At 38.1% G+C, this 12,945-nt stretch overlaps 1 protein-coding gene across 1 annotated transcript in view; it reads left to right on the forward strand.

The window, feature by feature from the left end:
• Window positions 1-12,945, forward strand: part of FARSB (phenylalanyl-tRNA synthetase subunit beta) — a 66,988-nt gene that overhangs the window by 6,101 nt on the left and 47,942 nt on the right. Inside the window, exons 2-7 of the mRNA XM_060106569.1 lie at window positions 677-732; window positions 3,972-4,126; window positions 6,083-6,152; window positions 6,740-6,855; window positions 11,528-11,678; window positions 12,833-12,941. Of these exons, the coding sequence (XP_059962552.1) occupies window positions 677-732; window positions 3,972-4,126; window positions 6,083-6,152; window positions 6,740-6,855; window positions 11,528-11,678; window positions 12,833-12,941 (657 nt within the window). The remainder of the gene's footprint in view (window positions 1-676; window positions 733-3,971; window positions 4,127-6,082; window positions 6,153-6,739; window positions 6,856-11,527; window positions 11,679-12,832; window positions 12,942-12,945) is intronic.

Here is a 12,945-nt window from a genome sequence, read left to right on the forward strand (position 1 = left end):
GAAGTGCCAAGCTCTCAACTGGTAAGTGGAACAGTCAGAACTCGAACTTGGATTGATCTGGCTCCAAAGCCAACTGTCAGGCCACCTCAGAGAATTTTAAATGATAGGATTTATATGACATTATTCCTTTATGTTGGATCTGTGATTTGGAGCCTACTTTACATTGGATCCCTGCTTAGCAAGTTTTTTTCTTCCAAGTAAGTGTAAACTCCCTAGTGCAGGTAACCTAATTCTGTAGCTGATAGTACATGAATCAGCCCTTTTTAAAATAGTTTTGGTTTTCTTTTTTTTTTTTTTTTTTTTCTTTTTGCGGTATGCGGGCCTCTCACTGTTGTGGCCTCTCCCGTTGCGGAGCACAGGCTCCGGACGCGCAGGCCCAGCGGCCATGGCTCACGGGCCCAGCCGCTCCGCGGCATATGGGATCCTCCCAGACCGGGGCACGAACCCGTATCCCCTGCATCGGCAGGCGGACTCCTAACCACTGCGCCACCAGGGAGGCCCTAGTTTTGGTTTTCTTAAAAAATGTTTTTTGGTCAAGCTTTTTTTGTTTTTAAATGGAGATATCTGATGCCTGATATTTAGTATGCTTGGTATAAGATGATTAAAAAATGCAGTTTATGTGCTATTTTCATTTGTACTGAACAGATTAAAATTAGCAATCTCTTTTTTTTTCTAGCTGACGAAGAATTTGATGAACTATGTTTTGAATTTGGTCTGGAACTTGATGAAATTGTATGTATTGGATATTTATTTCTCTAATATTCTGTGTATAAGTTCATTATATTTTATCTTTGTTACCTTACGGTTAGATCAAGATGGAACATTTGTGGGCCGTGGTGCTTTCTGTGTTAAGGGGCTAAGCTCTGGTTCTAAGAGTGTTACTTTGTGTAAAATCTCAAAAGAGGTTCATGCCTTATTCTGATGCAGTACCCTCAAGTCATCAGGCTAGTGCTGTGGAGGTGGATAGACCCTCTCAGGTAACCCCAGAATGAAAGCAGTCTCCCAGGCAGTGAGGTGCCATTTGCAGATAACCAGATGGAAGGGCCACGAGCAGTGGGAACTTTGCTTCAGCCGGAATTGCTGTCTCCTTGGCCTCTGGCTCCCCCTCCTTCACTTGCTCTGCGTCCCACCCCACCTTCCCCCGTGCCTATTTAACCAACGTTAATTCATTCTTCATTTATTACTCTATACATTCATCTTGTACAATGATCTGCTACTTTTTGAAGAATTGCTTGTAAAAATGATTTTGAAACATTTTCCTGGTCTTTTGATTATATAATGATTAAAATGTTGAAAAAATAGCTTTATTTACCAAATATATTATTAATAATGATAATGTACTAGAGACACTGTACTTGTAACTAAAAAGATAATTTAATATGTCTCTGGTAATTAGTATTATTTTTTACCCCAAGCCTTCTTGATCTGTTCTGTGTTTTATAACACAATAAGGTTAAAAAAACCCTCAGACTGACAAAAACCTATATTGTTCTGCCTTGTTTTTCCTGTTGCTTCTTAACTAATGTTGCAGAAAGTTTTTTTATATTAATGAGCATCCATATGCTTAAGAAGTCAGCTGAGATCTCTGTAGTTTATATTAAATTGTTATTTTTATTAGAACTCAAAATTATGCTTGAGGCTCTGTGATATCTAAGAGCATTGGACTGGATATCAGAAAAATGGAGTAATAGTTCAAACTCCCACATTTACTAGCTGTGGAACCGTGGACAATTACATTGCCTCTCTGGGCCTCCTTTTCATCTGTGAAATAAGAGGTTTGCATTGTATGATCTCTGTAGATCCCTCTGGCTCTGAAATTTCTGTGGTCATCGATTGGCATAACATTTTTGTTAGCATTGACAAACCCGGTCTTCACATATGATCTTTTTTTTTTTTTTGCTGTACGCGGGCCTCTCACTGCTGTGGCCTCTCCCGTTGCGGAGCACAGGCTCTGGATGCACAGGCTCAGCGGCCATGGCTCACGGGCCCAGCCGCTCTGCGGCATGTGGGATCTTCCCGGACTGGGGCACGAACCCGTGTCCCCTGCATCGGCAGGCGGACTCTCAACCACTGCGCCGCCAGGGAAGCCCCACATATGATCTTTGTATGAACTGAGATACTGAAAGTGGAAGAAGGCTTAGGCAGCTGTGTCTTTTTTGCAAAGGAATTAGGCCATTTTTTTGTTTGGATGCCTTCTTTTCTCAAGTTAACCACATGTTCTTCCCTTCTTTATATGGGTCCCCCCCCCCGAAATCCAGCACCCGCATGAGGTGACTTATCTTTCTTCACTAAAATGTTAGCAATTTTATTGACCCCTTTAACTGAACTCTGTTTAAATTCTGATTTCTCCTCCTACCTCTTCCCCCATCCCCCCATTTCTTTTCTCCTCTCCTGCTCCCTCCTCTTCGTCCTCTTCTTTTTTTATTATTAATTTTTCCCTAATTTAAAAACTTTGCCTCCTGAGTTTGAGATGGCCAGTGGAGGTGTTCCTTGGAGCCCATAGTCAGTGAGCACTGTGATCCCTGTGCAGTCCAGCATCACATGGACTCTGTGATTCCTCAGGTGTGGCTCGGGCACGTAGTGCTGATTGACAGGAAGTGAATTCTTCTGCATGCTGTGCAAGTGTAGACTGTAATTCTTTGGGCAATAATTTGAACTCATATTTTGGCAGTGGGAGAGGGAGAGCATCATGTAAAACAAAAATCATCACATATTTTGATAGGAATTTGTCAGTTATTTTAGCAGGTTATTGGTGGTAAAAATAGGAGTTCCAGTTAAGTGGGGATTCCAGATAATTAGTGGGTAACATTAACTGTTGGAATATGGCTTTTAAGCATTTTGATTGAAAATTTCTTCAGTATACGTACAGTTCCCTGCTGTAGTAAACATGGAGAACAGAATTTAACTTCTTGGCAATGGTTGTTTTTAAGAAAATCTCTGTAGTGTGGTTATTGAGATAGTCTAAGCTTTTTGCTACTGCATTAAAAATCATTCTAGTGGTATTTTTCTCTCTTTTTCCTCTTGTTTGCTTTCATTCTTGCTGCTCTGTACCTTTTACTGTCATTAGATTGCTTCCCATCATACCTATAAGCCCTTCTAATTTACACCACAGCTTCTGATGATCTCTTCAAATGTTTCTTTTTTTTTAATTAGTCATTTATTTATTTGGCTGCGCTGATGGTCTTAGTTGTGGCATGTGGAATCTTTAGTTGTGACATGAGGGATCTAGTTCCCTGCACAGGGATCAAACCCGGGCCCCCTGCATTGGGAGCATGGAGTCTTAGCCACTGGACCACCAGGGAGGTCCCCTCTTCAAATGTTTTTGCTTGTTTTTATAGTATTACTCTCATTCTCCTGTTGCTTGTAGGCTTGGGTGCCCATAGGATTTAGCTTTTTAGAGTCATTATCTTATAAAAAGTTGCATATCTTTTAATTTTTTTTTCTTTTTTTTGTTTGGCCGCGAGCTGTGGCTTGTGGGATCTTAGTTTCCCCACCAGGGATCGAACCCAGGCCCTCGGCAGTGAAAGCGCAGAGTCCTAACCACTGGACCTCCAGGGAATTCCCACCATAGCTTTTATTTGGTGAATTCTCTTTACTTTGTCTCATTGACACTTTTGTTGTTGTTGCCCTATGTTCTTTTTGGTGTTTTCATTTTCTTTTAGATCAGGGATGGGCAAACTTTTTCTGCCAGATAGCAAGCTTTTGAAGGCTGTATAGTCTCTGTCACAATTCAGCTGTTGCAGTTTGTAAATAACAATAGGTAAAATGTAAATGAATAGGCTTGGCTATGTTTCAGTAACACTTTATTTACAAAAATAGGTGGCAGGCATGATTTGGCCCACTCCTTGCTTTAGATGGATTTCTGCTGCTCTGGAAAGAACATGAATAATGCAGTTACTACTTTATAGGGCTACTTTTTCAAAAGAATTTGGATTTATTTAGTTTTATTTTAATTTTTGCGTTTGTTTTAGACATCTGAGAAGGAAATTATAAGTAAGGAACAAGGTAATGAAAAGGCACAGGGGGCCTCTGATGTTGTTCTCTACAAAATTGATGTCCCTGCCAATAGATATGATCTCCTATGTCTGGAAGGATTGGTTCGAGGACTTCAGGTCTTCAAAGAAAGGTAAGGGAATATGTTCATTAAATACCTGGCTAAGTTGGGTTTCTTTTTTCTTTGCCTGTCATTATCAGCAACCCTGTTTAAGTTTCTAGAAAAAAACTTGTTGGACAGGTACACAGCTTTAGGTCTGCGAGGGATGATTGGAGCCTTTAGATTGTAGCCGTTTGAAAATTTGCCTGAATATTGAGTCATAGCCTTTCATTTTGGGAGCGTATTTTAAAGCTGGAGTGGTTAATGATTTTATGGCATCATACAAAGCTTTTTAATGGGTTCATGTGAGTTCTTTAGTAATCCAACTGGAGTAAATAGTTTGTTGGGTTTGTTAAAGGCTGGGAGAAAAGTAGAGGTGGCACAACTATATGCTCTTTTCTTAAGAATTCTGAGGAAGCTTGGGAATGGAGCCTCCTAACTGGAAAACGGAAGATCTTATGATGGCTGTGGGCAAGTTAATTGACTTTCCTAGTTTCAATCTCCTAATATATAATGAAGAATATTTTTAAGTCCTCTTCCAACTCTTCATGTAATACATATAGAAAATGGTGAACGTATGAAATGAAAAAGAGGTGAAACAGTAAAGCTATCAAAAATAATTATTTTTGGTTTTGATTACTTATTTATTATCTAGTCAGTCGCAAAAGAGTAAGAGCCTCAGGCTGATGGGCTAGACTCTGGAACTGTGAGGCCTTCAGATGAGTGATGGGTGTTGGTGAAAGGATGATAATTAGGCATTTGGTTAATGTGGTTAAAATTTGGGGGTTGACCCAGTTGTTCTCTGCATGACAATCAGATGTTTATATTTTAGGGTCAGGGATAAGCCCTTACAGTGTGTTTCCCAAACCTGTCTGATACGTATTTCTGTTTTTAATAGGCACCTCGTATGATTTTTATGATGAGACTGAATTAGGAAAGTGACTTAAAACCTTTGCTACTCAAAGTGTGGTCCATGGGCCAGCATCATGTGTAACACCTGGGAACTTGGTAGAACTGCAGAATTTCACCCTCTACCCAAGACCTATTGAATCAGAATATGTGGTTTAACAAATCCCCCAGTTGACTGTAGGCATGTTGAGGTTTGAAAAGCACTGACCTAGAACAGTAGTTCCCACCCTCTTCTGATGATAACAGTTACCTGGACTGTGCCTTCAGAATGTACTGTCTACCAGGCCTTTCCCTTGAATATCCTGGTTCATTAGGTCCAGATGGGACCAGGCCATCTGTATTTGTCATAAGCCCTATTTTTCTTAGAAGCTCAAACTCTCATGGTTGGAATAAAACTTCAAGGTGATTTAATCCAGCCCCTCAGCTGATGTTTAAATGCCCCCTATACAGTTGCTTAGTTAAAGGTTTTCTAGCCTCTGCCGAGACTCCAATGATAGGACACACATTACCACGAGGCATCCTAGCCCATTTTTATTTTATTTATTTTTTTAACCAGATTTATGTTATTTATTTATTTTTGGCTGCGCTGGGTCTTCGTTGCTGCGCGTGGGCTTTCTCTAGTTGTGGTGAGCGGGGGCTGCTCTTCTTTGTGGTGCGTGGGCTTCTCATCATGGTGGTTTCTCTTGTTGCAGAGCATGGGCTCTAGGCACGTGGGCTCAGTAGTTGTGGCTCACGGGCTCTAGAGCGCAGGCTCAGTAGTGGTGGCGCACGGGCTTAGGTGCTCCGCGGCACTTGGGATCCTCCTGGACCAGGGCATGAACCCATGTCCCCTGCACTGGCAGGCAGATTCTTAACCACTGCGCCACCAGGGAAGCCCCTAGCCCATTTTTAGACATCTAGAAATGTTAGAAAGTTTATTAGGTTTGGGTTTTTTTTTTTTAATACTCAGCCTAAATTTGATTTGCTGTAACTTTAACCCATTGTCTAGTTGTGTTCATTTTGTATACTTTCTATACACAGAATAAATTAGTTTACCGAATGTTTTGGTTAATAATGAGCAAATTTGTTTTAATATTTTAGGGTAAAGCCTCCAATGTATAAACGGGTAATGCCTAATGGAGAAATCCAGAAATTGATCATCACAGAAGAGGTAATAAGGATCCATTCTTATTTTTCTTTTAAAAACATCTCTTTTGTGTATATCTCTATAAGGTGGGACAAAGGTGACCCTTCTGCCAAATGTAGTTTTCTTTGATCACTTGCTAAAATGGATGTATATTTAGCCTCTGGCTCTTAAAAATTGTCATTTCGTTTTTTACCAAGAAGTGAAAGGGAACACAGCATTTGTTTTCCATGAATAATTTTGGAAAATAACATCCAAATGTTTGGTTAAAATACATTTGCGATATAATTGTTTTAATTGTGGTATATTAATAAAATTTAGAAAAAATCTTTTGGGGAAAGGCTATTTTGGTAGAAAGATTAACTACGAGCAAACTACTTAAGGGTTAATTTTTTTCTCAGTAATTCGGTAAATTTTCAGAGATCTTGCTGAAATGTAAATTGCATGAGGACAGTGACTTTGTCTCTTATCACCACTATATCTTACTGTTGATTGAATGAATGAATATACACTTGCTTGAATGAAAATTTGCGACAGCTAACTTTCTATTACAAGATGATATTACAAAGAAAAGCCTTAATATTTACCATCTCTAATGATATAACGAATTTCAGACTGCTAAAATACGCCCGTACGCTGTTGCAGCAGTTCTCCGAAACATAAAGTTTACCAAAGATCGATATGACAGCTTCATTGAACTTCAGGAGAAGTTACATCAGAACATTTGCAGGTTTGTGGTTGCATCTTTTCTTCCTTGCCTCCCGCTCTCCTTCCTGTCCCTCCTCCTTCCCTCCCCTTCCCTTTTCTCTTCCTCTTTCCCCCCCTCTTTTCTTTCTTCCTCCACTGTAGACTTTTTTCACAGCATTTCTAAATTAATCATATGTGGGAGTAACAAGAGTTTAAAGTTAACTAAATTTAAATTTAAATAAGTTTAAATTTCACCAAACAGCTCTTTGTTACTGCTTATAGACAGTGTATCCATGGAGAAATAAGAGATATATTTTGAGTACTATATAGAGAAGAAATACCTAGTCCTAGACATTTTCTTGGTTTTTGTTTCTTGGTTCAAGTCATTAACAGTGGATTATACTACTAAATATTAAACCATGGTAATTTGAAGTATGACTTATTTTAAAAATAGACAAAAATTTTTGGCTTGATCTCACTTTTTGAGTGAATATAATTATAAATTGACAGGTGAAACTTGAGACCTTTACATAACTGAATTTTCTTATTCTGTCTTGGGCATTGCTACACATCATTTCCCACACAGCCCCCTTTAGTGTGGTGATCTTCAAACCTAATAATTGCTAAACCCCTAAAGGTCGAGGAAGGTAACAATGAGAGTCCTTGAACTAATTTCAGTATTTCAAAAATCCTAATAGAAAATATATATTTACTGATGATAAGAAATGTCAGCCTTTAGCTAACATACCAAGTTTTTTTTGTGTTGGTACTAAAATATATAAACGTAAGTTATCTCATGCTAGTCAAAGATATGATTAACAGTTACATATATCTTGAGTAAAAATGGAAAAAAAATTTTTATATTTTAATAATTGCAGTAGTTGCAACTTGGTAAACTATGGAAACTAAAAGAGGCTTTTGTGTAAGGGGTGGTCTAGAGACAGGGTTGGGGGGACCTTGGGCGTTTTCTTCTGGTGTGAAAAATATTTAAAAAATTAAAATACTTGTGGTTAAGCTCACGAGGTTTCTTTTTCTTGAAACATTTTTGCATACATCATAGAAGAAACTTTTTCTCAGAAATAACATTTATTCCAAGTTCCTTTATAAAAATAATCTATTTGTCATCTTGCAGATATGTTATTCTTGAGCAAAACAATAAGAATTTAAATATAGTTTCAGAATATAGGACAAGATGGAGGATTTCTGACAAGCACTGATATAGCTAGGAAGTGCTTGAGCCCAGTTATCTATTCTGGTCATTTGAAGAATCTAATTTTTATCTATATTGGAAGGCATTTCCTTAATTCGACTTTAAGCTCTGTTTTATGCAGTATTCCTGGAAATCATGAGCTTTTTCTAAGGGGAGAATAAATCACATCCTAATACTCTGGTGTGCCAGAGTCAGTAAATCCTAATTTGCGTTTTTCCAGAGATATATTTATTTCATTTAAATTATAAAATTTACTGGCATAAAAGTTGTTTATGATCTTCCCTTATTATCCTTTAATATCTGTAGTATCTGTATCAGTATCACCTCTTTCATTCCTGTGTCTTCTCTCGTTTTTCCCCTTGATCAGTGTAGCTAGAGATCAGTGTACACATCAGTTACTTCAGTGTGTATCATTGTGTATCGGTTTTCAGAGAACCAGCTTTTGGTTTCATTGACTTTTCTCTGCTTTTTTCCCCTATTTTTCTGTTTTCATTGATCATGCAGTGTTCTCTCTAGGGCTAGTTAGTCCTTACTGCTGAGGCAAGACTTTGTTCCTCCTATTTATCCATTGCCATATGAAGAGTGAGGTTTTCAGTCTGTGTGAGCACTGTTGCCTTGGTTGGTTCTTTCCCTGGCCTTGGCTGGTTTCCTCACATGCACACACTGATTAATGCTCAGCTGAATTCTTGAGGGGGCCCCTCTGCAGATATCAGAGTTCTCTGTCTGAGTAGCTCTGTCCTCCCCAGTACTATGCAGTGAACTCTGGCCGTCTTGATCTCCCTAGACTCTCAGCTGTGTCTCTTCAACTTAGGGAGTCCACTGGGCTCTAGCCAGACCCCGTTTCCTGCCCTGTGGCTTGAAACCCTTCCACGCAGTCAGCTGGGCAGTCGTAGGGCTCGCCTTATCTGTTTCCTGTCTGTCATCTGCCCTTCATAGCCTGATCTCCAGTGCCAGCCATGGAAACTGTTGTCTTATATGTTTTGCCTTTTTTGTGATTGTATCAGGCAAGAGAGTAAATCTAGTCTTTGTTACTCCATCTTGGCTGGAAGGGTCCATTGAACTTTTTACTTCAGTTACTTTATTGTTCATCTCTATAGAATCTGTTTGGTTCCTTTTTAAAAAGTTTCTTTTTTTTTTGGCTGTTATTTCCCTGTCTGTTCATTATGTGTATATTTCCCACATAATTCTTGAACGCTTTTTGTAGTGGCTTTTTTGTAGTAGTAGTAGTAGTAGTAGTAGTAATGTTTTAAAAATCTGGTGATTTGAGGACCTCCCTGGTGGCGCAAGTGGTTGAGAGTCCGCCTGCCGATGCAGGGGATATGGGTTCGTGCCCCGGTCTGGGAGGATCCCATATGCCGCGGAGCGGCTGGGCCCGTGAGCCATGGCCGCTGAGCCTGCGCGTCCGGAGCCTGCGCGTCCGGAGCCTGTGCTCCGCAACGGGGGAGGCCACAACAGTGAGAGGCCCGCATACCGCAAAAATAAATAAATAAATAAATAAAAATAAAAAAAATAAATAAATAAAAATAAAAATCTGGTGATTTGAAAATCTGGGTCATCTTAGCATTGGTTTTTATGGGTTGGTTCGTGTGGAGTATGTCATGTTTCCCTGTTTTCATATGCACTGCTTTTTGATTGCATACAGAATATTTTGTTATGTAAGAGGCTCTTATTTTGCTCTTTTTCTCTGAGAAGTGGTTTCTGTTGCAGGCAAAGAGTCTTGAATACTTAGCCTGACTCAGTCTTGAAAGATTTGGCTAGATGAGACCTCTGCAATTGGCAGCAGCAGAATTTTCTGCCCAGTTCTTTGAGCTGCTGCTTTTTCACAGCAAGACTTTAATAAAATTTCTGCCAGTAGAATAGGTAAAATCTTGATTTTTGACTATTTTTTGTTTTCATATCTTTTTATATTTGGGATATTAATCCTTTTTCTGTACCTACGTTGCAGACCTTTGCTCTCAGTGTGTCTTTTGACTTTTGGGGTCTTTTGGTTGTATAAAGTTTACAGTTTGGATATAGTCAAGTTTGTCAGTCTTCCTATATGACTTTTATGTTTTGTGTCTTAAGAAGGGATGTTCTGCTCCACAGTTTTAAGCATTGTTCTCCTATATTTTCTTTGAATAATTTTTATGGTTGTGTGTGTGTGTGTGTGTGTGTGTATGTGTGTATGTGTATGTATGTATGTGTATGTTTGCCTTTTGTTTTTCAAAATGCATAGCTCTTTGATTAATCCGGAATTTGTTTTTTTGTGATTGGTTTGAAGTTGAAATTTAGTGACATTTTGAGGTGCTGTTTCAGGATTAAGAAACCAATATTAGTGTCCAAGAAAACATGGACTTTCTTACCTATGAATTTGTCAATTATTAATTTATCTAAACTTACTGAACCATGTATATTTCTACCTATGCTAGTATATAAACATGTAACTCATTGAGTAAAGTAACACTTCCTTTAGGCTTGTCAACAACTCTGTTCAATTTACCCGTATTTATTAAAGTTCTAGTCACCTGTCTTGGAGTTTGATGAAAAAAACTTTTTTTTTTAATTTGTTTTATTCAGTATAGTTGGTTTACAATGTTGTGTTAATTCGAGGTTGACCAAAATTTGTTTCTTACAAATTTTAAAAACTATGTCATGGTTCATGTAATATGGACTTTAACACATTCCTTGATTACTAATGATTTTATCCATTTGATATTTAATTGTGGTTATGCATACATATTCGAATATATGTACACATAGTCTAAAACACGTTTTAAGAATTTTTAGAACATCATTAATTCTGACCAGTTTTCTCTTTTTGAGTTGTCTTTTGGAAAGCTTAGAGCCAAATTTGTGACCCCTTGTGATAAGACAGTAAGCTTTGAAATTCTAATTTAGTATCAACATTGTTTCTGGCTTTGTTTTATATCCCTACTTCTGTTTCTTTCTCTCCTACTTTGTATCTTGCTTTAAGTTCCTAAAATTACCTGAAATCCTTTACAGATAAACTGTAGAACAAATGAAATTAATAGCTCTTGAAATTTCCTTACATATTAAATTTTAAATATAATTCACAGTTCTTAAAACTAAATAATTTTCATTAATAAAGCAATATAGCTATGTGACAGGAAATATAGGAAAATATGGAAAAGCCAAAAAACACAGGAGTTTTTTGGTAGTTTATTCTAATTTAATAAAAGATTTATGTTTACTTGAGGACACTAGAGGAAATAGATTAAAAGAAGGTAAAGGGTATGTTGACTTTGAAAACGTCCTAATATAGTACTAGGGAAAACATAGTGGAAGGGATTTACTTCAGCTGCTGAAATAATGTGTTTTAAGTAGCTTTATATTTATATTTCTCATAATTTTTAATGGTTGTAAAGGTGCTATATAGTAGTAACAGGCTATTTTAAAGAAGTGTCTAAAAATAAAAAACCTATACTCTATGTTATCTTTAGAATTTCTGCTTTGAGATATTCAAATCGTTTTCTGTTTCTCTTTCTCTCTGTCTCTCCACATTTAGGAAAAGAGCCTTGGTTGCTATTGGTACCCATGACTTGGACACTTTGTCAGGCCCATTTACTTATACTGCGAAGAAACCTTCCGATATCAAATTCAAGCCTCTAAATAAGACCAAGGAGTATACAGCCTGTGAACTGATGAACATATACAAGGTAAATGTTCTTTTATGTTAATGTAATAGCTCTGGATAAATCATGAAATTCCTCCCAAATCAAGTCTTAATTAGGGCAATAAAATGAGTGCTTGAAAAAATAGCAGCGTCTGGGCTCCAACCCAGAGATACTGATTCCTTTGATCTAGAGTGAGGTCTGAGCATAGTTTTGTTTATTATTACTTTTATGTATGTATGTATGTATGTATGTATGGCGGTGTTGGGTCTTCGTTGCTGTGCACAGGCTTTTCTAGTTGCGGTGAGCGGGGGCTACTCTTCGTTGCAGTGCGTGGGCTTCTCATTGTTGTGGCTTCCCTTGTTGTGGACCACGGGCTCTAGGCACGTGGGCTTCAGTAGTTGTGGCATGTAGGCTCAGTAGTTGTGGCTCGTGGGCTCTAGAGTCCAGGCTCAGTAGTTGTGGCGCACAGGCTTAGTTGATCCACGGCATGTGGGATCTTCCCGGGCCAGGGATCGAACCCATGTCCCCTGCATTGACAGGCGGACTCAACCACTGTGCCACCAGGGAAGCCCTGTTATTACTTTTTTATCCTCTCAGATGTTTTTAACGTACAGCCAGGATTGAGAACCACTGAAGCAGGTCATACCGCATTGTAATATTCATATTTAGGTATAACTAAAACTCATTCAAATATAAGGAACAATGAGATTTAGCTAGTTTTTTTGTAGCATGCACTATTAAAAAGCGTCTGCCTCCCGTGATTAGCACTTTAGAGTCCAGCAGTGAAAATGAATTCAGTAGTCACTTTAAATTGCATTTAACAAATAGTAAAAGAGGTGGGTATCATTTGGAAAAAGCAGCTATTATCATCGACCTGATTTGCAAGTGATTTCTTCCTATTTATCTAAATAGTTTTGTATGGTTTGTGTTTTGCTTAAGGTGATTCAGGCTTACTCTGCAAGTCTGTTTTCAGTCTTGAAAAACGATTGCGGTCTTATCTTTCCCCAGTAAGAAATGAGGCTGTATAAGGATTCTGAGATATTAATTTACATTAGAAAATATTATACATTTAAAACTTTGGGGGCTGTTTTATTGTTTTTCTGAGTTTTCCCCCCTCTTTTTATGCTAGGTAGATATGTAAACTAATTACAGTGACAAATAAAAAGCTAATTTTGTTTGACTTATTTTTTTTTCAGACTGACAACCACCTTAAACATTATTTACATATAATTGAAAATAAACCTCTGTATCCGGTTATCTATGATAGCAATGGTGTCGTCCTTTCAATGCCTCCAGTCATCAATGGTGA

This window comes from Mesoplodon densirostris, chromosome 8 (assembly GCF_025265405.1).
Source record: "Mesoplodon densirostris isolate mMesDen1 chromosome 8, mMesDen1 primary haplotype, whole genome shotgun sequence".
NCBI lineage: Eukaryota > Metazoa > Chordata > Mammalia > Artiodactyla > Ziphiidae > Mesoplodon > Mesoplodon densirostris.